The 27,022-nt window shown below is 39.1% G+C and overlaps 1 protein-coding gene across 3 annotated transcripts in view; it reads right to left on the bottom strand.

Annotated features, from left to right (window-relative positions):
- Positions 1-448: 448 nt before the first annotated feature.
- TUBGCP5 (tubulin gamma complex component 5) overlaps positions 449-27,022 on the bottom strand; it is a 101,917-nt gene continuing 75,343 nt past the window's right edge. For 2 of the 3 annotated variants that reach the window (XM_025852094.2, XM_025852096.2), the window contains exons 17-23: positions 16,112-16,196; positions 15,888-16,008; positions 15,227-15,405; positions 13,980-14,105; positions 13,313-13,401; positions 7,559-7,659; positions 6,213-6,601 (exon numbers count right to left, since the gene is read on the bottom strand). In XM_025852094.2, coding sequence (XP_025707879.1) covers positions 6,555-6,601; positions 7,559-7,659; positions 13,313-13,401; positions 13,980-14,105; positions 15,227-15,405; positions 15,888-16,008; positions 16,112-16,196 — 748 coding nt within the window. In that variant the 3' untranslated portion in view covers positions 6,213-6,554. Of the gene's footprint in view, positions 1,798-6,212; positions 6,602-7,558; positions 7,660-13,312; positions 13,402-13,979; positions 14,106-15,226; positions 15,406-15,887; positions 16,009-16,111; positions 16,197-27,022 lie in introns of those variants that run through there. The other variant, XM_025852095.2, reaches the window with a different exon arrangement.

The following is a 27,022-nucleotide window of genomic DNA, read 5'->3' as shown; positions in this document are numbered from 1 at the left end:
CGCCTCTAGGTCGGGGCACATCTCTGCACTTTGTGCTTCTAAAACCGTCAGCTGCTCCAAGTTCGCACCCGAGGTCCACTGCTCAGGGTTTCTGTCCGGCGGTGTCAGATCCCAATGTCCAGGCTCCCTCCCCCTTCCATTTATTGTCTGATATCTGCCCATGGAATCATGGCTCCCTGCTTCCTACCTTGAAACCAACCCCCTGCGATAGTCTGTTTGTAGAGATCCAGATCTATCTTCTTACATCTCAAGCTGATTTTGTCGGGTTCAGAGTGGTCTGGTAGATATCCAGCTCAATTCCGGGGACCGGTTGGAATAGAGTTCCCCTACTCCTCTGCCATGCCACCCTCCCCGCAACTCTTAATCTCAGGGTTGTGAATTCAAGCTCCACACTGGGTGTAAAGATTACTAAAAAATAGATTTAAAAAATTCGGCCCAATTGCATACCATTTACACACCTATTAAAGTGGCAAAACAAGAAACTGATTATATCAAGAACTGACATGGATGTAGAACAACTGGAATTTTCATACGTTGCTGGTGGGAATACAGAATGGTATAACCACTTTGGCAAAAGTTTTTCTATAATATTAAACATATACTTATCATGTCCTAGCAATCCCAGCCCCAGGCATTTACCCAAGAGGAATAAAATTATGTTCACACAAAAACCTGTACATAAATGTTTATAGCAGCTCTATTCATAAGGATCAAAAGCAAGAGACCATCCACATGTCCATCACTTGGTCTATGAATAAATGGTGTCAGTTCATACAACAAACTACAATTCAGTAATGAGAAGACATAAACTTGTTAACAACGTGGGTGAATCTCAAAAACAGTGTTAGGTTAATACATCCTCAAATGGTTACATAATATATGACTTCTTTTATATGATATTCTGGAAAAGACAACATCATAGGACATAGAACAGATTAAGTTGTTGCCAGCGGCTGGGGCTCAAGGGAGGAGACTGACACAAAGGGGCATGTGACACTTCTGGAGATGATAAAACTGTTCTCTATTTTGACTGGAGTAGTGGGTGCATCAGGATTCACAGAACTGCATATCTAAAAAGATTAACTTTTACTCCAAGCGTTACCTCAATAAACTTGACTTTAAAAATATAAAGTAGAGATACCTGTCTGGCTCAGTTGGTAGAGCATGGGACTCTTGATCTTGGGGTTGTTAAGTTTGAGTCCCATGTTGGGTGTAAAGATTACTTAAAAATAAAAGTTTAAAAAATTAAAAAATAAAAAGAGAAAGTCAATTTACAATCTAGTAAATGGAAAACTTAATTCAAACTGAAGTTCAATACAGTGTCCTAATTGAATGCAAAGAATCTGACCTGATTTGTAAAAGCAAACAAACAAAAATAAGAGCATAATTGCATTTCTTCTCATATGCTAGAATACAACATGTAGTTCTGATTCTGGTTTATATGAGGATGTACAGGTTCATGACACAGATAACCCATTTTTCATTGTGCTAGGTATTCACTCATTCAACACACTGCGCACTTCCTGTACACCTTGATCCATGACAGATGCTGACCATAACATGGTCAGATACAGGCCTGTTCCCAAGGATCTCATAGTGCAGTGAAGAGGACAAATAAGAAACAAATACATCAGGGGCGCCTGGGTGGCTCAGTCGTTAAGCATCTGCCTTCGGCTCAGGTCTTGATCCTGGGGTGCCAGGATCGAGCCCCGCATGGGGCTCCCTGCTCAGCGGGTGAGCCTGCCTCTCTCTCTCTCCCTCTGATGTTCCCCGTGCTTGTAGTCTCTCCCTCTCTGTCTAATAAATAAATTAAAAAAAAAAGAAACAAATACATCGTAAACAAGAAGGGCATATTTATCTTCAATAAATTAATTATACCTTGTCATTTTCACAATCAGAGATAGGAATGTCCATGCTCATTATAATACATCCTAAATGGCAATTTGATTATCTGAAGCCCTATCCTTTATATATATCCTTTGTTTATTTTAGCCAGATGTCAAATTAAAAGAAAAGTCAATTTAAAAACCCCTTTGCAGGGATGAGTTAAGATGGTAGAGGAGTGGGGTGGCCCCTAAGCTTGCCTCATCCCTTGAACACAACTAGATAAGTATCAAATCATTTTGAACACCTAAGAAATTGATCTGAGGATTGAGAGAGCAAAACTGCACAGGAGGAAGCAAAATCGACCCCATCATGGAAGGTAGGAGTTATGGAGAGTTGATTTGGGGGAGAAAAGAACTGAGGCTGCTGTAATGGGGAGGGAGCCCTGATCACGGAGAGTGGAGAAAGACAGACAGACAGACACACACACACACACACACACACACACACACACAGTGAATCAGCCTGCAGATATTGCACAAGAAAAACTCTTCCCCAAAACCACTGCCTGGGAAAAGGAAAGGGGCTGCTTACCGCAAGCATTGATAAGCAGTGGAGGACAAAGTCTGAAGTTTTGGAGGTCCGTGCCATCACCAGGGTTGTGCCTGGTGGGCTTGGCGGTGCTCTGGTGGGAAAGGAGGGTGGAAGCATAGGAGCAGGCAGTGTGGTCTCAGGATCCCCTTGGTTACATGGGGAGAAACCATTCCCCTGCTTGGAGCACATTTGGGAGAGGGGGCACAACCGCTCCAGGGACAAAAGACCTCATGGGCACCACTGAGCTGCCCTGTTCCCTTGCAGAGGAACAAAGACACCAGCGAAGGACAGCAAGCCATGGTGCTTTTTGCTGATCTCTACCATAAACTCCAAACTGCTGTGCTATCATACAACTGATTTCTGGGACAAACCAGCAAATGGCAAAAGCGTGGGGAGACCCTCCCCCAGAGGATCAGCATGGGTCTGCCCCTCAGGGATGTCTAAAATTTGGAGTTTTGAAACCCAGCCCCACGCCTGAGATAAAACACAGGAGTACTGTACCACCTAGCAGGCAGACAGCTTGGATGCAGGCAGGGACCTGACAGAAGCTGGGGACACAAGAGAGGTGATTGTTTGATCTTTTGTGAGAGCTTCCTGAAGAGTGGCAGGTGCGAACTCACTGCTCAGGGGTCAAGAAGAGTGGGGCAACACCATTCCCCCCACTGCACCCCTCCCACCTCTGCCCATCAGCACTGAATTCGTATCTTTCAATAATCACTCTGAGTGTGAAATGGACTAAATGCTCCAAACAAAAGATATAGGGTATCAGAATGAATAAACAACAAGACCTATCTATATGCTGCCTATAAGAGATTCATTTTAGACCTAAAGACACCCGCAGATTGAAACTGAGGGGCTGGAGAACTATTTATCATGTTAATGGCCATCAAAAGAAAGCCAGAGTAGCCATACTTATAAAAGACAGACTACATTTTAAACCAAAGACTGTAAAAAGAGATGAAGAAGGGCACTATAATTAAGGGGTTTATCCATCAAGAAGATCTAATTATAAATATTTATGCTCCAACTTCGGTGCTCCCAAATATATAAATCAATTAATAACAAACATAAAGAAACTCATTGATAATAATAATACAGAAATAGTAGAGGATTTTATTTTATTTTATTTTATTTTTTTTTAAAGTTGGCTCTTTTATTTATTTATTTTTAAAGATTTTATTTATTTGACAGAGAGACAGTGAGAGGGAACACCAGCGGGGTGAGTGGGAGAGGGAGAAGCAGGCCTCCCGCTGAGGCAGAGCAGGGAGCCTGATGCGGGGCTCGATCCCAGGACCCTGAGATCATGACCCGAGCTGAAGGCAGCCGCTTAACCAGCTGAGCTACCCAGGCGCCCCTAGTAGAGGATTTTAACACCACTCATGGCAATAGACAGATCATCTAGAAAATCAACAAGGAAACAATGGCTTTGAGTGACACACTGGACCAGATGGACTTAATAGATATATTCAGAACATTTCATCCTAAAGCAGAGGAAAACACATTCTTTTCAAGTGCACATGGAACATTCTCCAGAATAGATCACACCCTGGGTCACAAATCAGGACTCCATGAGTATAAAAAGATCAAGATTATATCATGCATATTTTCAGTTCACAACATTATGAAACTTCAAGTCAACCACAAGAAAAAATTTGGAAAGACCACAAATGTATGAAGATTAAAGAACATATTATAATGAATGAATGGGTAAACCAGGAAATTAAAGAAGAAATAAAAAAATACATGGAAGCAAATGAGAATGAAAACACGACAGTCCAAAACTTCTGGGATGCAGCAAAGGTGGCCCTAAGAGGTAAGTATATTGTAATACATGCCCACCTCAAGAAACAAGAACAGTCTCAAACACTACCTAACCTTACACCTTCAGGAGCTAGAAAAGGAACAGCAAATAAAGCCTAAAGCCAGAAGGAAAATAATATAGAGTAGAAATAAATTATATATAAGTGCACCTGGGTGGCACAGTTAAGCGTCTGACTCTTGGTTTAGGCTAAGGTCGTGATCTCAGGATCTTGAGGTTGAGCCCTGCATTGGGCTTTGTGCTCAGTGAGGAGTCTGCTTAAGACTCTCTCTCTGCCCCTCCCCACTGTGCTTTCTCTCTCAAATAAATATATAAATGAATGTTAAAAAATAAAATAAAATCTTAAAAAAAAAGGGGGGCGCCTGGGTGGCTCAGTCGTTAAGCATCTGCCTTTGGCTCAGGTCATGATCTCAGGGTCCTGGGATCGAGCCCCGCATTGGGCTCCCTGCTCCACAGGAAGCCTGCTTCTCCCTCTCCCACTCCCCCTGTTTGTGTTCCCTTGGTCTGTCAAATAAGTAAGTCTTTTCTTTTTTTTTTTTTAAAGATTTTATTTATTTTTCAACAGAGAGAGAGAGAGAGAGAGAGAGAGAGAGAACACAAGCAGGGGGAGTGGGATAGGGAGAAGCAGGCTTCCCGCTGAGCGGGAAGCCCGATGTGGGACTCGATCCCAGGACCCTGGGATCATGACCTGAGCTGAAGGCAGATGCTTAACGACTGAGCCACCCAGACGCCCAATAAAGTCTTTAAAATATATATATACAACAAAAAACAGTAGAACAGATCAATGAAACTAAGAGCTGGTTAGAATGGCTAAAATCACAACTCAGGAAAGAAGAGATGTTGGCAAGGATGTGGAGAAAGGGGAAGTGCAAATCGGTGTAGACACTCTGGAAAACAGTATGGAGGTTCCTCAAAAAGTTAAAATAGAGCTACCCTATGACCCAGCAATTGCACCACTGTGTATTTATCCAAAGGGTACAAACATAGTGATTCAAAGGGGCACATGCACCCCAATGTTTATAGCAGTAATGTCCACAATAGCCAAAATATGGAAAAAGCCCAGATGTCCCTTAACAGATGACTGAGTAAAGAAGATGTGGTGTGTACACACACACACACACACACACACACACACACACAGTGGTATATTACTCAGCCATCAAAAAGAATGAAATCTTGAATCACAGATCTGTACTTCTGAAACAAATAATGCAATATATGTTAAGAAAAAAAAAATGAAGAAGAAGATAGCAGGAGGGGAAGAATGAAGGGCAGTAAGTCGGGAATAAGCCGGAGGGGGAGATGAACCATGAGAGACTACGGACTCTGAAAAACAAACTGAGGGTGCTAGAGGGACGGGGGATGGGGGATGGGTTAGCCTGGTGATGGGTATTAAAGAGGGCACATTCTGCGTGGAGCACTGGGTGTTATGCATAAACAATGAATCATGGAACGCTACATCAAAAACTAATGATGTAATGTATGGTGATTAACATAACAATAAAAAATTAAAAAAAAAAGAAATCTTGCCATTTGCAATGACATGTAGATGGAACTAGGGGGGGATTATTCTAAGTGAAATAAGTCAGTCAGAGAAAGACAAATACCATATGATTTCACTCATATGTGGAATTTAAGAATCAAAACAGATGAACACAGGGGAAGGGAAGGAAAAACAAAATAAGAGGAAAACAGAGAGGGAGGCAAACCATAAGAGACTCTTAACTACAGGGAACAAACTGAGGGTTGCTGGAGGGGAGGTGGGTTTAGGGATGGGGTAACTGGGTGATGGGCATTAAGGAAAGCACTTGAAGTAGAGCAGTGGGTGTTATATGCAAGTGATGAATCACTAAGTTCTACTCCTGATATTAATAATACAGTGTATGTTAACCTACTTGAATTTAAATAAGACCTAAAAAAATAAAAACAGAAACAAAGAAAAACTATATAAAAGTTTCTATGACCAAGCAAAAGGAGACTAGAATTTAAAATGCTTTCTTTTTAATACTACTAACTGCGTTTCCAAAAATGACATAATTCACATTTAAAGGTATCAATACTATAAATGTATCTTACAGTAGGAAATATAAGTATAAACAGATTATATACATTTTGCTTTATTGATATAATTTTACACACATAACCTTATATACTATCCAATAATATCCAAAGAAAACACCTACAAATGTACTTGTCTAGACAGTAGACAACAGTTTTTAAAATGAACCAAAATAGAGATTCTGGTTTCTCAGCTGCATGTGGTGGAATTATTTATGTATAAAGATCAACTCTTGTGTATTTACCACATTAAAGATATTTAACTTTGTTCCATGCCAGCCATGAGTGACAGTGCGAGAGATTCCACTGTTGGAAGAATAAAAATAAGGTTAAAAAATAGGCTTAAATATTTGAAAATAAGGCTTTAATAATTTCAGAACCGAAAGTATTTAATGACTTTCTAATTTTTAATTGATTATTTTAAATGTAAATAAAGATGATAATTGGTTTATTAAATACAAATTGGAAAAGCAGGATTTATTTTGTATTTCAGATTAATGTTGAAAACAAAACATCTGGCATTTCACTGAACAAATCACAGTTGTCCCCTATGTCTTAGAATCTGGAGTCAATTCATAACAAAATGCTATGTTCTAACCTATGAATGGATCCTATTTGCATAACAATCACCCAAAGCAAAAATGGACAAATAAGTCAATGTTTCCTCTAACACATTTCTAACATAGTGTTTTTTAAAATGTTCAGCTATTCTTAATTAGTACATCACAATTAGAATATGCAGAAAAAGGGAAGAGATTAACCCTGCACACTTAAAAAATCTTCTCCCTGTGACTCAATCCACAGACTTGTCTGCCTCACATGGTATTTTGAACTGTTACACATGTTACAGGGGGTACAGGAGTTTTTGAAACTGCCAAAAAAAAAAAACCCCCAAAACCCACCCCAAAACAATGCTTATCTTTTGAAAAGGAATAATTACAAAAGCTACACATAATAGTAAAGTATGACTGAGATCTACTCTGCCATCAGCTTTATTTAATAATAGTTCTAGAAATCCACTGGTGTAACAAATCATATACTAAAAAGCAGTATCTTTAGTCTCAGTGTTTTACATCTGATATTCACTCACCACATTGTAATTCTGAAAAAGCAAGTCAAAGTATGGCACAACTGCTGAAGGATTTTCCAGGTTTAAAAAGGTGAAGAATTCTAATTCTTTATGAGATTAGTACCAAAACAGTAACAGTAGACTTAGCTACAAGAAAACATAAAAGCAGTAATAATTTAACATGGTATACTCACAATGGGGAAAGGATCCTCTGCAGACAGCTTTGTTTAAAATGGTTACAAGAAACATATGGCAGTTTTTAAAATCAGACTCCATTTTCTCTATAGATTCCATTCTAGGAAAGAAAATAAATTTCAATTAATAAGTATATAAAGGGTTAATGGGTAGGCTACAAAATATATTTGGAGTAATTTCAAATATACTTCAGTTTAATGTCCTAAGTCTTAAGATAATGAAATATAAAATTTCCTGCCCTACTTTAAAATACAAGCTTTCCAAATATTTGAAGGAAAAAGTCATTAGGACATAAAACTGTGCTCTTTTTGGATGATACTGGGTTCCGAAGCTGGGATGGCTGGGGATGTTCTCTTTTCCATTACACATTTCTGTATTTTTCATTTGTATATCTTCTTTTTGAAACAAATACATTAAAGATATAAAAGCCTACATTTTAAAATTATTAAAAAATGAGAGGGAAAAATCAAATAAGAAATCAGAGGGAGACAAATCGTAAGAGACTCTTAACTATAGGGAACAAACTGAGGGTTGCTGGAGGGGAGGTGGGTGGGGGGATGCGGTAACTGGGGGATGGGCATTAAGACGGCACTTATGTAATGAGCACTGGGTGTTGTACGCAACTGATCAATTATAGAACTCTACATCTACAACTAATGATACACCATATGTTACCTAATTGAATTAATAAAATGTTATATAAAAATAAAATCTTAAAAAAACAAAAACTTTATTATGGGCAATATGGAACATACATAGAAGAGAGCACAGAGGACACTCACACACCCACATCCAGCTTCAGCAGTCATCTACTGCCAAGAGGCCCTGTGCACAGCCCAGCCCCACCATATTTAGGCAAATTTGAGACATCATAGCCCTTCTGTCATAAATATTTCAGTGTGTATACATTAAAGATAAAGACTCCTTTTAAAACAGAGCCACAACACTATTTACTTGAAAATATTTAACAATGATTTTTTAATATCATCAAATAAGCAGTGTTCAAAATTCATGTTGCTTTTGAAAATTTTCACTCTTCTGCTGTAAGTCTGAATCAGGGTCAATTAATTTCCATAAATTATAATGGCTGATAATTCTTCTGAAGTCCTCCTCACTCCCTGTTATTTTTCTCACAATTTACTTGTTGAAGAAACTGAAACAATTCAATTTTAGCCAAGCATATGCAGCAGTGTTATTTTCTCCTCCACCTCACAGTGGTATGGAAAGAAAAATGTGCTTTACATACTTTGCGACAGCCCTAACAAAGCAAGTAAGACTTTTATTTTCATACTGCCATTAAGAATTCTAAACTACACTTAGTATCTTCATTCAGAGTATTCTGATACAGCCATAGATTAAGATTTTAATTTTGATTAGCACTATCATGAATTCTCACCTCCTTACTGACAAGTACAAGCTATTATTCCAAAAGTCTGGTCAATGAGACTTGCATTTTTATTTTAGGGAAGTAACAGAGGCATTATCATTACATTAATTTTATGAAGAAGACAGGATCAAATTACTGAACTGTACATTCAGGTTTACAGTACAGGATGGTATTCTAGATATGAAGAGCAAGCTCCTGGCTCAAAAACTGTCCTCTGACTTCACAGCATCTGTCTTTCTACATGATTCTGGACAATAGTCTACCGAGACATCCAGAATTTGCCTTAAAATAATTTAGCAAGTTATGAATAGGGGTGGGCACCAAGAGTTTGTTATGCAGTTCTCTCTACTTGTGTGTATGTTTGAAAGTGTTCATAATTAACAAAACCTATACAAGTAAACATGAATGCAATCTAAGAATATTTACTTGTTCCAATTAAAATTTTCAGGTATTTCTTCTTGTTTTACAACTCATAAAAGAACGGCACACTTTTAATGCTGCCTATTAAAGTGAAAAACTTCAACTCTTCCCTTAATGTAAGTGATATGTAATATATTGCCAAGATGTAAAAAGGCTCCCAGAATATACTTTATAAAAAAGGGTTTCGAGAATAAAGCCAGTTTAAAATTTTTTTAAAATTTAAATTGAATTTAATTAACATATCCTGTATTATTAGTTTCTGTGGTAGAACTGGTGATTCTTCAATTGCATATATATCACTCACTGCTCTCCTTCAAGTGCTTTCCTTAATGCCCATCACCCAGTTACCCCATCCCTAAACCCACCTCCCCTCCAGCAACCCTCAATTTGTTCCCTATAGTTAAGAGTCTCTTATGGTTTGCCTCCCTCTCTGTTTTCCTCTTATTTTTTCCTTCGCTTCCCCTATGTTCATGTTTTGTTTCTTAAATTCCACATGTGAGTGAAATCATATGGTATTTGTCTTTCTCTGACTGACTTATTTCACTTAGCATAATCCCCTCTAGTTCCATCCACATGTCATTGCAAATGGCAAGATTTCATTCTTTTTGATGGCTGAGTAATATACCACTGTGTGTGTGTGTGTGTGTGTGTGTGTGTGTGTGTGTGTGTGTGTGTGTGTGTGTATACCCATACATACATACACATCTTCTTTACTCATTCATGTCACTGGCCATCTGGGCTCTTTCCATATTTTGGCTATTGTGGACATTGGGGCCATAAACATTGGGGTGCATGTGCCCCTTCGAATCACTATGTTTGTACCCTATGGATAAATACATAGTGGTGCAATTGCTGGGTCATAGGGTAGCTCTATTTTAACTTTCTGAGGAACCTCCATACTGTTTTCCAGAGTGTCTGCACTGGTTTGCACTCCCACCAATGTAAGAGGGTTCCCCTTTCTCCACATTCTTGCCAGTACCTGTTCTTTCCTGAGTTGTTAATTTTATCCATTCTGCCTGGTGTGAGGTGGTATCTCATTGTGGTTTTGATTTGTAGCTCCCTGATGCTGAGTGATGTTGAGCATTTTTTCCTGTGTCTGTTGGTGATTTGTATGTCTTCTTTGGAGAAAGGCTGTTCATGTCTTCTGCCCATTTCTTGACTGGATTGTTTTTTGGGTGTTGAGTTGGTAAGTTTTTTTTTTTTTTATAAGATTTTATTTATTTGTCAGGAGAGAGAGAGAGAGAGAGCACAAGCAGTGGGAGCAGGCAGAGGGAGAAGCAGGCTCCCCACTGAGCAAGGAGCCTGATGTGGGACTCCATCCCAGGACCCTGGGATCATGACCTGAGCTGAAGGCAGATGCTTAACTGACTAAGCTGATTGTAAAAGGGAAGTATATAGCAATACAAGCCTTCCTCGGGAAGCAAGGAAAGTCTCAAATACAGAACCTAACCTTAAACCTAAAGGAGCTGGGAAAAGAACAGCAAATAAAGCCTAAATCCAGCAATAAAGATTAGAGCAGAAATCACAGAAATAAAAACAAACAATAGAACAGATAATGAAACTAGTAGCTGGTTCTTTGGAAGAATTAATAAGATCAATAAACCCCTAGCCAGATTATCAAAAAGAAAAGAGAAAGGACCCAAATCAATAAAATCATGAATGAAAGAGGAGAAATCAGAACCAACACCAAAAAATACAAACAATTAGAATATTATGAGCAACTATATGGCAACAAATTGGGCCATCTGGAAGAAATTAGGAGCATAAATATTTACAACTGTTCCATCTTCCTGTTGGATAGACCATTTAATTATGATATAGTGTCCTTCTTTATCTCTTATTACAGTCTTGGATTTAAAATCTAGTTTGTCTAGGGATGACTACTCTGGCTTTTTTTTTATGCCCATTAGCATGATAAATGGTTCTCCACCCCCTCACTTTCAATCTGTAGGTGTTGCTGGATCTAAAATGAGTGTCTTTTAAGCAGCATATTGATAGGTCTTTTTTTTTTTTCTTAATACATTCTGATACCCTATGTCTTTTTTTAAAATTTTTTATTATGTTAATCACCATACATTACATCATTAGTTCTTTATGTAGTGTTCCATGATTCATTGTTTGTGCATAACACCCAGTGCTACCCTATGTCTTTTGATTGGAGCATTTAGCCCATTTACATTCAGAGTAATTATTGAAAGATACGAATTTAGTGTCATTGTATTACTTGTAAAGTCACTGTTCCTGTAGATTGCCTCTGTTACTTTTCGGTCTTCGTTACTTTTGGGCTCTCTCTTTGCTCAAAGGATTCCCTTTAATATTTCTTGCAGGGCTGGTTTAGTGTTCACAAATTCCTTTGGTTTTTGTTTTCCTGGAAACTCTTTATTTCTCCTCTATTCTGAATGACAGCCTTGCTGGATAAAGTATTATTGGCAGCATATTTTTCCCATTTAGCACCTTGAATATATCATGCCAGTCCTTTCTGGACTGCCAGGTCTCTGTGGCCAGGTTTGCTGCCAGCCTTATGTTTCTACCCGTGCAGGTTCAAGACCTCTTGTCCCAAGTGGCTTTCAGGATTCTCTATTTCTGAAATTTGCAGGCTTCACTATTATATGTTGAGGGGTTGACCTATTTTTATTGATTTTGAGGGTGGGGCTCTCTGTTCTTTCTGGATTTGAACGTTTGTTTCCTTCCCCAGATTAGGGAAGTTCTCAGCTATAGTTTGTTCAAATAAACCTTCTGCCCCTCTCTCCATTTTCTGTGACCCCCTCTTATCCAGATATTATTTTGCTTTATGGAATCGCTAACTTCTTACAGTCTCCCTTTGTGATCCAGTAGTTGTCTTTCTTCTTTTCGCTTCTTTATTTTCCATCATTTTGTCTCCTATAACACTGACTCTCTCCCCTGCCTCATTCATCCTCATTAGAGCCTCCATTTTTGACTGCATCTCAGTAATATCATTTTTTATTTTGTCCTGATTAGATTTTAGTTTTTATTTCTCCATTAAGGGATTTTGTAGTGTCTTCTATGGTTTTTTCAAGCCCAGACAGTATCTTTATAATCACTTTAAATTCTAGTTCAGACATCTTAGTTGTATCCATATTTAAATCCCTGGCATTGAGTGCTACCCCCTGTTCTTTCTTTCATGGTGAATTTCTCCATCTGGTCATTATGTCCAGAAAAGAACAGAAGAAAGAGAAAAGACAAAATACCAACAAGAACAACAGAAAAAAATAACAAAACAAACCAGAAGAAAACAAAATCAAGACAAAATAAAAAATCAAACCACAATGAACTGAACGAAACAAAATACTAGATTCTGGATTTATTTTGCTCTGCTTGTTAAAAGAAACTAGATTTCAAAATAGGAAAGAAAGGAAAACATATATATATATATAAAATAAAGTATATAAAATATACAATGAATAGAAAGCATATATATAATGTATATATAAAAATAAAAAAAAGAATTGAAAAAATAAGAAAACAGAGAAAAAATAAAACTGAAAGACTAAAGAATAATAAAACAACTGCAAATGCTATATACTGTTTTCCCCAAGAGCTGAAGTTTTGCAGTTCTGTATGATAGGTAAATTTGGTGCTCGTTGGTTGTTCCTGCTGGTCTTCTGGGGGAGGGGCCTGTTGTGCTGATTCTCCGGTGCCCTTGTGGTGGGAAATTGCACCTTCCTTGTCAGGGGGCCAAGCTCAGTGTTAGTGGCTCCGGATTCCACTTCGTGGTGCTGTTTTGCTCCCTGATGGCTTTCAGTACCAATGGGGGGGAGGATGAAAATGGTGGCGCCCCACTCTCTAGCCCAGAGCTGAAAGTTTGTGCCCCCCACTCTTCAGTGAGCCCTCACAGAAAAGCAGTCATTCTTTTACATTAAAAGCCAGTTTTAAAAGGAAAGCTGAAATGGTCACAATGCAGAGGTTCCACAAGCTACATACTTACTGCCATGCCCCCAGACCTGCTTGCCAACCATCTGCAAACATGAGAGCCAAATTCAATACCTTCATGATGGCTTCTTTCACAAAACTGACCTGCAGATTAAAGCCACAGACAGAATACAGGCTCTGTAACTATGTTTGGACACTGACACCAACACTTTTATTTAATCTACATGAGTCACAAAAAAAGTTCATCAATGCAATGACAGCCTTCAATATAATATGGAAAGGTGCTAGGCTGTGAATAAGTGCACTTGGAATTAGGCCACCCATCTAATGCACTGTGACATAGGGAGTATTAGCAGCAAAGTCTGACCAACAGAGCAAGTCACCATTTCCTAGGATGGTTATTTGAATTCACCAACAAAAGGGAGGAAGTAGTCCAATGGCTGTAAATTGACTTAATCCCATACAATCTCACTAAGCTGGATGCACTTCCTGACTAAAGCACTATTATTCCACAACTGCAGACACAATTTTCCAATTGAATCCAAGTGCAGTAAAGGGTGCAGATGATCATAATACAGTTCTCATCTATTTCTCTTAGATATAATTTCTAGTAATATGGCACAAATTTGTAACTTTATTTGATTTGGTCATTCCTTATAGAATATTTTGCTTAGTAAGTATAAAATCTAGGTGGCCAAATCTGCAGATGACATTTCACATACCTTTTCTCTCAGCAAACATCGATCATGGATGGTTGACAAGTATCTATAATGAATCTTAATCAATTGATCTAAATCCTTGGCTTCTTCAACTTGATGTTGAAACTCCAGCCCTGTACTGTGAAGAATCTTGAAGAGAAAGATGAAAAGTTTAATTAGCAGACTTCTTTGAGGACTTGAATGCTAGACACAAAACTTTTTACCAACCTCTTCTACTCCTCTCAAATTCTTTCTTCAGTAATTACATCTGTAAAATTTACAAAGTACATGCTTTAAAGTCTGACATTCTTATCCTAGAATAATGGTGGGGACAGTTCTTTAGGAAATCCATTTGCACAGTAAATGAATGCCTTACTTTGGACCAACAGACTATTCCTGGTGGGGAGGGGCAAATACATCAAATCACATACAAAATGCATTGGTTTTGTTTTGTTTAATTATCAGGTAAATTGAACTTACATGTTTTTATAAGTTCCAATGTTTTTATAATGATCTTTCTTTAAAAGGAGCATAGACATACTTTAACTAGAAAACAAGAAACAAGCAAAAACTTAACTTCCTACCATTTGCTCTCAATAATTAAGGGTTTAAGACTGCCTCTGAAAGCCAATGCATGGTAAGCAGAAAGCACCTCTGCCACATGCATCATGTCTAAAACACAGGCTTTAAAGGCTCACTTCTTCCAAATAAAATGAGTTTTAGAACTTGTATACAAATGAGTTTTTTTTAAAGCAACCATTTTAAATCCCAAATGAGTACTGTCTTCCAAGAATACTGCTATTGTTCAAATATCTGAACTCCTCTTCCAGACTTCCTCTAGATCTGGTTTTAAGATGTATAAGAAAAGCAGTTTCATTTACTTCATAATGGGTTGCTTCTTGTTTCTAAGAAAAAATATATAATCCGGCTGCATCTTCCTCCTTACACACACTAGCCTGACAGATTTTTGGCTGTTACTAAAATTTGAAGCCATTTTCCAGGGACAGATCTGTCACCACTGATAGTTTAAAAGTCTATACTGCAAGTTCTGAAGGCAATTCCAGAAGAGGAGCTCTGGGTACGCCCATCCCAAGAGGCTGCTGGACAGGAGGGACTCTCTGGATACACGTGCTCTGGCATGTTTAAAAAAACACTTCCCCCCACTGCCAATATTTATGATCAAATATTTTATATGTGTTATTTTCATACTTATAGTCTACAAGTATTTTGTGGGCTCTTATAAATATATCAGAAGTAATCCAGACACAAACCCTGGTCATGATGTAGTTGTGTAAGCTGTTCACAAAGTGCATGAGCTTTACTCTCAAGAGGAACATACGATGAATCTGCTGTCTTATTGGTTCCTTTTGCGGTCCAAACTGAGCAGTTGTGTCTTGTTCACATAAAAGTCCTTCTCTGAGTTGTGGTTTTCCAGCAGTATTAGCTAGTTCTGTACAAGATTGAAAGAGCAGAGTCAGTGGGAAGAACATCTACTCAAATTCCACCCATGCCACTGTACAGGGGTGGGACTTCTGATGTGGTCATCAACCTGCAAAGGGCACTCTACAGGAGGCACATTAGGGACCCTGCCTTCAGTGTCTCTGGAAGGTAAAGCAGTGAAGTTCCCCTTATCACCATCATTAAAACATAAATGCCAAGTCCAAATACTTTGTCATGAAAATTTTTTCTGCATAATTTAAGAATATTTATTCTGGCTAAATTCCTCATCAAGCTGTTATATTTCAGACTGACTGCAGTACAATTCCCTGGTATTTCATTCAGGGAAGTTAATTTTGACAACTGTAAAACCTTTGCTATAAATACTTGTTATTTGGGCACTTGTGTATACATAAATAATGACCAAAGATCACCCACTTCTTTATTTCAGGGCTAAAATTCAATTATAATTTATCTGTTGAAAACAAATCTTACCACCAAATAGTAGAACATCCAGACTATATTTTGCCCACTTTATTTGCAATAAGAGAAGGAACACCTGATTATAAATTTTTTGACATTCCAAACTTATAACAATATCCACAGGCCATGGGATCTATGAAAACAAAAATAGAAAATTAGAGTAGAAAGTAACCTATTACTTGCATGTTGTAATTTTAATAGAAAACAATGTTCTTAAAAAACATATCAGCACATACCTTATAGCTCAGGGTCAGACCATCTAAGATATGAACAGGGAGTTTCTTCTTGGTTGTGTCAACATTTTCATAAGATATAGACAGACTAGATAAAGAAATTTCAGTTTTAGTTTGTGAAAGTACTATGCTCAAATAAAAATACTCTTTATATTTCGATAAAGGTTTTCTAGCATATATTCCAGAATAGGAATTTGGTTTTAGAAGAGGGTAAAGTTTTTAAATAATGGGTTTAGCTATGAAAGAAAAGAGACACTTATATGTAGTAAGTTAGGAAAAAAGTAGAAGTCAGGGAAGAAGATATAATGGTAATAGGCTGGGTGCTTAATTCTGATAAAATTCAGGCAACAGGCTCAGAAGATAGACCCTCTGCTGAGGGCAGTGGAGGGAGACTGCTCTCTTTGCCCTGGAGAGTGTGTGTGCAAGTCCATCAATAGCAATGGGGTCTGCTTCTAAAGCAAAGGTGTATACACACTGCTTCACCCACTCTTTCCTAACACTGGTTTGAATGTGACTCTCAATAGAAAGAAGCAACAAATGTGCATGGAAATGTTCTTGCACCAGGCACCACATGGACACTTAACTGCCCTTACTCATTTAATCCTCAGAGTAGTCCTGTCAGTGGACTGGGAAATGATGTAACTCTCCCACACAGAGGCATCAAATGATGAAACCAGGATGCAGACCATGTAAGGTTTAAGTGTAACACAGAGGTGGGGAGGCAGCCTTACAACCAGAGATAGAAAGCAGTGTGTGACTTATAAATTAGCCAATTCATTCCATGTCACAGGCATTAGTCAGAATTTTTTTTAGCTTGTAAATTATGTGCATCCACTGAGTACTTAGTAGGCACTTACTGAATACCTTATTTGTCAGTCATCATGCCAAGCGGGTGAAAGAAAGTCAATCCCTTCTCCCCGTCTAGGGGCTCATAGCCCAGAGAATATCCCAGAGCAGACACAAGGTGCTGCACCAATTCAGGCCAAGCAGGACTTTGTAGGAGAGCAGGCCACTGCCAGGCCATGCAAATGGAAGAGCACCTAACTGGAGGAAGCTATGAAGCAGGGAGAGTACAGCTCTTCAGCAAACAAGAAATATTCCAAATTCCTGAAATGGAAAGTGTGGTAGAAGAGAGAACATGATGTGTCTGTATGTGTACACGTACTAGAATTGAGGCTGGGAAATGAACCAGATAGTAAAACTTGCCCTCTCATGAGATGGAGCTCAGCCCATCTGTTATGAGGAGCCAATGAGGAACCTGAACACAACTGGTGGAGGGAGTTGCTGGTACCACTGTAGTCACTCTGGTGGCCCTGTCGGGGTCCAATGGAAGGGAGTGAAGCTGAGACACAGAGACAGTCAGGAGGTGTCAGAGAGGAGCTCTTGAGTGAGCACTGAGAGGTAAGGGGAAACGTTATCTAGGAGGCAGAACTGAACAACCAGGGAGGTGTAGGAGCTAGGACAGAGGAAGGAATCCAGGATGAGCCACATTGCCTTTGGACACTGGGATGAACAATGGTGCTCTACTAGAAGAGACAAAAGATTGTTTGGGATGAGACAATGACCTCAGTTTTGGATACATGACATTTGAGTGTAGTCACAAGCTGCTGGCTGTGTAGGCACCTAGGCTAAAGGTACTGATCTGCAGGTCACTGAAGCCATTAACTGGGACTGGAACTGTCGGAGGTAGGAGTGCTGACTAAGGCAGTAGAGCGAGAAGCTGTGCCAAAGGCAGGTGGGAAGCAAGAGGCCCACAAAGAGATTACAGAAAGAGTAGCAGGTATATGGGAGGGTTGTTAAGGCACGGATACTGGTCAGGGCAGGGGAGCAGCACTGGCACTGATGCTGGAATTGAGAGGGAGACTCGAGGGCCAGACTCAGAAAGCCTGAGGAGGCAGACAGCTGCTTAGAACATATGGAAGCCACAGCAGAAGGGGTCCCCGGGGGTGGCTCATTTCTCCTGAAATCTATGAATAGAATGCAATCTCAATAAAAATACCATCTAAGTTTTTGTTTTGGTGAGGCTAGACAAGTTGACAATAAAGTACATTTGGACAAATAAACAAGAATAGCCAGGAAAGCCCTATTATTAAAACAGGATGTTATTAGCACATGAATAAACAGAACAGGGAAACAGAATGGAAAATCTAGAAAGATACTCAAGTACATATGAAAACTTAATGATAAAGGGGCATGTCAAATAAATGCAGGAAAGATGGATTGTCTTTTTAAAGAAGTGATGGAAACCAATTAGTCATTTGGAAAAAGATAAAACTAGATCTATTTCTTTTTTAGCTGGATAAGTGCCAAACAGATCAATATCTAAATGTAAAAATACCTATTCAAGTATTAGGATAAAAGATGGGTGAATTTCTTTGTAACCTGCAAAGAAGTAAAACTTTCTTAACTCAAAATCTAGAAGTAGTAAGACAAAAGATTGATAAATTATAAAACTAAAAAAATCTACATGACCAAACAACAACAACAAATTACTATACCATAAGCAGAATGAAAAGACAAATGTCGAATTGGGAAATGTATATAATATAAATAGCTTCTAAAAATGGAGAATAAGAGACCAATAACCTGATACTAACAGAAATGGTGGCAAAATATATGGATAGTTCACAATAAAAAATTTCAAAAATAAACATGGAAAGATGATAAAGCTCACTCATAATCAGAAAAATGTAAATGAAAACTATACTGAGATACTGTTTCTCATCAGACTAGCAAAATTCCAAAAGTCTGACAACATATTCTGTTGGTGAGGCTGTGGAGAAAGCCACTCTACACATTGCTGGTGGGAATCAGAAAGAATACAGGCCATATGAAGAGAAATTTGGGAACAGCTAGCAGAATTACACATAAATTTACCTTTTTACCCAGCAATCCCATTATAGGAATATATTCCAAAATTACACTGGCAAAAATATGAAGTGAGAGGTACGAAACTAGTTAGTCATTGCAGATATGCACAGGAGAAGAACAGAAACCCAAATGCCCACCAAAAGGACAACTGATTGAAAAGAATACAGTGGAAAGCCAGTCAACTGTAAAGAAGTAAGGATAAGCTCTCTAGCTTATAAATGGAGTGGGTGTGAGATACATTAGTAACATAAGAAAAATAAACCAAATGTCAGAGTAGGCAATGCATGCTACCTTTTGTACAACATGCAATGGTTGCCTAAAGGAAAGGGAGCAGGAACAGGAATAGAAGACAGATCTCCCTAGAAGTACCACTGTACCAATGATTTTAACTTAAGAAATATACAGCTGTTTATATAATTAAGAAACAAAGTTGAATCAAGGGAGAAAAAAGCAGTTCCTAAAAGTAGAAAACTAAAACAAATGAACTTGACCCTATATTAAGTTGGTGGCATAATCACATGGAGAATTATTCCAAATGACTTTGAAATAGACTATTCTGATGATTTGATAGTATAGGAAGAGAAAACAATCACAAACAGTAATTTAAACTCTCAGTGGACTTGTTGCTATTATTGTCACTTTGGAACTACTATTTATTATAGAATAAAAAAATCATTAGTCATGTCAGTGTGTTAATAAGCACTCAAGAGAAGAAATACAAAGGAAAATCAAAGAAGTGAAAACTAATCTTTAATATAAATTGGAAATATCAATATGAAATTATGATTATTCTTCCTACACATTTCATTTCTCTGTCCACTGAGAAAGCCCAGAAGTACTGACAATCCAATACTGATGAATACTCTGGCATGCAGATAAAGGGCTTTTTAAGTCACCAAATAGATGGGACCAGTGCTCCTGGGAAAGATGCACAAGCCTAAAGCAGGAGGTGCACAGGACAAGCCTGTACATCTGACTAGTCCTGAAAGTAAGGACACACTCTGAGATTACTAGGGTCATATGAAGGGGTACCCTCTGGGTAAAAATGCGAGTCTGAGCAATAAAAAAAAGAAAAATCGTAATAGACCGTGACATTAAATATACCAAATTCATGAATTTCTGCTGGTGGTGAAAAACAACTTTCCCTGGCTCCCTCCTGGGGTTGCTAGGCACCAATTTCTTCTTATGGAAAGAACCCAGCTGTTACTCTGCTTTTACTAACCACATAATTGATAAAAATTCTGTTTTTATGGAGGAATTAAAGGTAATAAAAAAGAATGACATAAAAATCAAAGGAATTAAAATAATCTACTAAGTAGATTAGGTAACCTGGCATGGCTGTGAGGAAAGGAATGCTTTGTCTGGCATATCATGTTCATTATTATGACTACTATTTTTTTTAAAGATTTATTTATTTGTTAGTTATGTTATGTCAGTCACCATACAGTACATCATTAGTTGTTGATGTAGTGTTCCATGATTCACTGTTTTCAAATAACACCCAGTGCTCATTGCAGTATGTGCCCTCCTTAATACCCATCACTGGGTTAACCCATCCCCCCACCCCTTTCCCCTCCTAAAACCCTCAGTTTGTTTCTTGGAGTCCATAGTCTCTCATGGTTTGTCTCCCACTCCGATTTCCCCCCCTTCATTTTCCCCTTCCTTCTCCTAATGTCCTCCATGCTATTCCTTATGATCCACAAATAAGTGAAACCATATGATAATTGACTTTCTCTGCTTGACTTATTTCACTTAGCATAATCTCCTCCGGTCCCATCTATGTTGATGCAAATGTTGGGTATTCATCCTTTCTGATGGCTGAGTAATATTCCATTGTATATATGGACCACCTCTTCTTTATCCATTCGTCTGTAGAAGGGCATCTTGGCTCCTTCCAGTTTGGATATTGTGGACATTGCTGCTATGGACACTGGGGTGCATATGGCCCTTCTTTTGACTACATCTGTGTCCTTGAGGTAAATACCAAGTAGGGCAATTGCTGGGTCATAGAGTAGCTCTATCTTTAACTTTTTGAGGAACCTCCACACTGTTTTCCAAAGTGGGTGTACCAACTTGCATTCCCACTAACAGTGTAAGAGGGTTCCCTTTTCTTTACAACCTCTCCAACATTTGTTGTTTCTTGCCTTGTCAATTTTTGCCATTCTAACTGGTGTAAGGTGGTATCTCAATGTGGTTTTGATATGAATTTCCCTGATGGCTAATAATGTTGAACATTTTTTTCATGTGTCTTTTAGCCATTTGTATGTCTTCTTTGGAGAAGTGTCTGTTCATGTTTTCTGTCCATTTACTGACTTGTTTTTTGGGTGTTGAGTTCAAGAAGGTCTTTATAAATCTTGGATACCAGCCCTTTATCTGTAGTGTCATTTGCAAATATCTTCTTTGAGTCCGTGGGTTGCCTCTTACTTTTGTTGGCTGTTTCCTCTACAGTGCAGAAGCTTTTTACCCTGAAGTCCCAAAAGTTTGTTTGCTTTTGTTTCCCTTGCCTTTGGAGATGTGTCTTGAAAGAAGTTGCTGTGGCTGATGTCGAAAAGGTTACTACCTATGTTCTCCTCTAGGATTTTGATGGATTCCTGTCTCACATTGAGGTCTTTCATCCATTTTGAGTTTATCTTTGTGTATGGTGTAAGAGAATGGTCTAGTTTCATTCTTCTGTATATAGCTAATTTTCCCAGCACCATTTATTGAAGAGACTGTCTTTTTTCCATTGCATATTTTTTCCTGCTTTGTTGAAGATTAGTTGACCATAGAGTTGATGGTCCATATCTGGAGTCTCTATTCTGTTCCGTTGGTCTATGTGTCTGTTTTTGCATCAGTACCACGCTGTCGTGGTGATCACAGCTTTGTAATATAGCTTGAAGTCAGGCAACGTGATGCCCCCAGCTTTTTCCTTTTCAACATTTCCTTGGCGATTTGGGGTCTTCTCTGGTTCCATACAAATTTTAGGATTGTTTGTTCTAGCACTTTGAAAAATGCCATTGGTATTTTGATCGCAATGGTGTTGAAAGTATAGATTGCTCTCAAGAGAATACACATTTTAACAATGTTTATTTTTCTGATCCATGAGCATGGAATGCTTTTCCATCTTTTTTTGTCTCCTTTAATTTCTTTCATGAGTGTTCTGTAGTTTCTAGAGTATAGATCTTTTACCTATTTGGTTAGGTTTACTCTAAGATATCTTATCGTTTTTGGTGTTACTGTAAATGGAATCAATTCCCTAATTTCTCTTTCTACAGTTACATTAAGAAATCAGAAAGCAACTGATTTCTGTGCATTGATTTCGTATCCTGTACTGAATTGTTCTATGAGTTCTAGTAATTTGGGGGTGGAGTCTTTTGGTTTTCCACGTAAAGTTTCATGTCATCTGTGAAGAGAGAGAGTTTGACTTCTTGTCAATTTGAATACCTTTTCTTTTTGTGGTCTGATTGCTGTTGCTAGGACTTCTAGTACTATGTTGAACAACAGTGGCCATAGGCATCCTTCTCGTGTTCCTGATCTTCAGGGAAAGGCTCTCAGCTTTTCCCCATTGAGGATGATATTCACTGTGGGCTTTTTGCAGATGGATTTGATGAACTTGAGGAATGTTCCCTCTATCCCTATACTCTGAAGAGTTTTAATCAGGAAAGGATGCTGTATTTTGTCAAATGCTTTCTCTGCATCAATTGAGAGGACCATGTGGTTCTTGTCTCTTCTAATAATGTGTTCTATCACTTTGATTGATTTGTGTTGAACCATCCTTGCATCCCAGGGATAAATCCCACCTGGTTGTGATGGATATAATCCTTTTAATGTACTGTTGGATCCTATTAGCTAGGATCTTCTTGAGAATTTTGGCATCCATATTCATCAGGGATACTGGCCTATAATTCTCCTTTTTGGTGGGGTCTTTGCCTGGTTTTGGGATCACGGTAATGCTGGCCTCATAGAATGAGTTTGGAAGTTTTCCTTCTATTTTTTGAAACAGCTTCAGTTCTGAGAAGAGGTATTTTTTCTTCTCTGAATGTTTGGTAGAACTCCCCAGGGAATCCATCAGGCCCTGGACTCTTGTTTTTTGGGAGGTTTTTGATCACTGCTTCAATTTTGTTACTGGTTATTGGTCTATTCAGGTTGTCAATTTCTTCCTGTTTCAGTCTTGGCAGTTTATAGGTTTCCAGGAAGGCATCCATTTCTTCCAGGTTGCTTAATTTATTGGCATGCACCTGTTGCTAATAATTTCTAATAATTATTTCTATTTCCTTGGTGTTAGTCATGATCTCTCCCCTTTCACTCATGATTTTATTAATTTGTGTCCTTTCTCTTTTCCTTTGGATAAATCTGGCCAGAGGTTAATCGACTCATTAATTCTTTTAAAGAACAAACTTCTAGTTTTGTTGATCTCTTCTACTGTTTTTCTGGTTTCTAATTCATTGATTTCTGCTCTAATCTTAATTATTTCTCTTCTCCTGCTTGGTTTAGGCTTTACTTATTGTTCTTTCTCCAGTTCTTCAAGGTGTAAAGTTGTGTATTTGGGATTTTTCTATTTTTTTGAGGGAGGCTTGGATGGCTATGTATTTCCCCCTTAGGATCGCCTCTGCAGTATGCCATAGCATTTGGACCGATGTGTTTTCGTTCTCATTGGTTTCCATGAATTGAGTTCTTCTTCAATTTCCTGGTTGATCCAATCATTCTTAAGCTGCATGGTCTTTAGCTTCCAAGTGTTTGAATTTCTTCCAAATTTTTTCTTCTGATTGAGTTCCAGTTTCAAAGCATTGTGGTCTGAGAATATGCAGGGGGTAATCTCAGTCTTTTGGTATCAGTTGAGACCTGATTTGTGACCCAGTATGTGGTCTATTCTGGAGAAAGTTCCATGTGCACTCGAGAAGAATGAGTATTCTGTTGTTTTAGGGTGGAATGTTCTGTATATATTTACGAGGTCCATCTAGCTCAGTGTGTCATTCAAAGGTCTTTCTTCTTTGTTGATCTTCTGCTTAGATGATCTGTCTGTAGCTGAGAGTGGAGTGTTGAGGTCTCCTACTATTAAAGTACTATCAATGGGATTCTTTATTTTGGTTAACAATTGGCTTATATAGTTGGCTGCTACCATGTTGGGGGGGGTAGATATTTACAATTAGTAGATCTTCTTGTTGGATAGACCCTTTAAGAATGATACAGTGTCCTTCTGTATCTCTTACTGCAGTTTTTAGCTTAAAATCTAATTTGTCTGATACGAGAATTATTACCCCAGCTTTCTTTTGAGGTCTGTTGGCATGAAAAATGGTTCTCCGTCCCCTCACTTTCAGTCCAGATGTATCTTTAGGTTCAAAGTGGGTCTCTTGTAGACAGCATATGGATGGGCATGTCTTTTTATCCAATCTGCAACCCTGTGCCATTTCACGGGAGCATTTAGGGCATTCATGTTGAGAGTGATTATTGAAAGATACAATTTTGTCATCATGTCGCCTGTGAAGACCTTGTTTCTATAGATTGTCTCTGTAAATTTCTGGTCTATATTAGTCTTGGTGTCTTTCTTCTTTTATAGAACCCTCCTTAATATTTCTTGCAGGGCCCGCTTGGTGGTCACATATTCTTTCAGTTTCTGCCGGTCTTGGAAGCTCCTTGTCTCTCCAGCCATTCTGAATGACAGCCTTGCTGGATAAAGTATCCTTGGCTGCATGTTCTTCTCATTTAGTACCCTGAATATGCCTTGCCAGCCCTTTCTGGCTTGCCAGGTCTCTGTGGACAGGTCTGACATTACTCTGACGTTACACTGATGTTCCTCCCTCTGTACATAAGAAATCTCTTTCCCCTAGCCGCTTTCAAGATTATTTCCTTGGATCTAAGATTTGCAAATTGTACAATTATATGTTGGGCAGTCGGTCTGTTCTCATTCATCTTGGGAGGGGTCCTCTCTGCCTCTTGGACACGAATGCTTGTTTCCTTCCCGATTAGGGAAATTCTCATCTATGATTTGCTCAAATATTTTTTCTAGACCTCTGTCTCTCTGCACCCCCTCAGGGATCCCAATAACTCTGACATGGAGCGTTTCATAGTGTCATTAATCTCTCTCAGTCTGATCTCTTGGGCTTAAACTGTTTTTCCCATGCCTCCTCGGTTTCCTTCTTTTTTATCATCTTATCCTCTAGCCCACTAATTCGTTCTTCTGCCTCATTTACCCTGGCTGTCAAGAGTATCCAGTTTAGACTGCATTTCATTCGTAGCATTTTCAAGTTCAGTCTGATTAGATCTCATATCTGCACTTAGAGATTTTATATTGTTGTTAATTTTTTTCTCAAGCCAGATATTGCTTTGATAATTGTTGCTCTGAAGTCAATTTCTGACATCTAGTTCTGTGGCAGAGGTCTAGTCTCTGATCCTTTTCTTCATTGGGGGTTCCTCCTCTTAGTCATTTTGTTGGGGCGTAGTTGAGGGAATTTACAGAATCCACATTATTTACCACACCCCAAGGAAGATGCACCTGTTTTATAGGGACCTTAGGGTTGTCCTCTTGTTTTTCCACCCTGTCTTCTGGGAGAGGGGCTTGCTGCACTGTTCTTCAGGCAACCCTGTTTGGGCAGAGTTGCCCTGCCCCCTCTGGGGGCAGGGGAATGTGCTCACTGAAAACCAGGATTTTTGGGCTTTTGTTCTCTGGCAGCTTTCTACGTCTCCCCCCAAGAGTCAGAGCAGAAGTGACCGCATATAGACCTCTGTCTTGGAACAGAGAGATCACAGTCTGACCTTCACTGATCTCTCTAGGCCACATTGTCTCTGCTTCTGTCTGTGCTGCTAAAAAACCGCATCGTTCTGGGTTGTGAGCCCCACTGCAGGCACTCCCGGTCCTTGCTTCCAGGTCTAGGCACGTCTCTGCCCTTCGCGCTTCTAAAATCACCAGCCTCTCCCGGTTCGCACACATGCCCTGGAAGCTCCAGGTTTCAGTCTGTGGGTCTGCCCTAAAGTCCCTTCCCCACTGCTACCAGTCTCCCCAGCGCAGGAGGCTTTTGCGCTACTGTGTTATTAAACATTCCCTGCTCCAGTGCTATGGCAGCTCCCTCCCCCTTCCATTTATCTTCTGATATCTGCCTGCAGAATCATGGCTCCCCACTTCATACCTCAAGACCAACTGCCAGAGATAATTCTGTTTGTAGAGATCCAGATATATCTTCTTAAATCTCAGGCTGATTTCATGGGTGTTCAGAATGCTCTGGTAGATATCCAGCTCAATTCAGGGGACTGGTTAAAATTGGGTCCCCTACTCCTCTGCCATCTTTTATCCCTCATTATGACTACCATTTTTGAAGGACCACTGAGGGAGCCGAGAATGGGAGCCGAGAAAGGGAGCCAAGTAAGAGAGCCAAGCAGGGACACAGAACAGGATAAAAGGATTGCCAAGCAGTGTAGAAGATGAGTCTCTGCTTCACAAAGATTTGGTAGTACCAACCCACAGACCTGGGTGAGTTGAATGTTCAGCAGGCAGACTGACAGGGAGACATGGTTGATTAGCTCCACAGTTGGGGATAAGCTGACATAACAGCTTGAGAGAGCCAAATCCTAACCAGTAGACCACCAGGGATGACATAACAGTTTGAAAAGATGCAACTCTGTCCATTAAGTGCTGGAATCTATTTCCCACCCCTGAACCTGGGCTGACCTGTGACAGCACGTGGTGGAAGTGAAGGTCTGTGAAGCCTGGAGCTCAGGCCTCAGCAGGCCCTGAGGGTTCTGCTCTGTCTCAGAATATCGCCTAAGACTCCTACGTAAGGAGGCCAGCTGGAGGGCAAGGCCAGTGGAGCAGAGAGGTGCCACACCCAGTGGCTAGCACTGACTCCAGTCCTGTGAAGGAAGCCATGAACCCCGACAGCCTATATGGCCCCATCTCATCATCTCCTCTTGCTTAGTGGGCAAGTCAGTTATCTTCTGCCTCAGTTTTCTAATATGAAAAATGATATTATTATAACTCATAGGGTTAGTGTGAGGATTAAATAATATATGTAAAAATTCATAGAAGAGTTGTTACACATGGATTATTTTATATTATTTTAAAATAAAAAG

Source organism: Callorhinus ursinus, unplaced genomic scaffold (assembly GCF_003265705.2).
Source record: "Callorhinus ursinus isolate GAN/ISIS: 27379988/994484 unplaced genomic scaffold, GSC_fseal_2.0 scaffold78, whole genome shotgun sequence".
NCBI lineage: Eukaryota > Metazoa > Chordata > Mammalia > Carnivora > Otariidae > Callorhinus > Callorhinus ursinus.
Note: the sequence above shows the minus strand (reverse complement) of the source record. Positions and strands in the feature narration are given on the sequence as shown.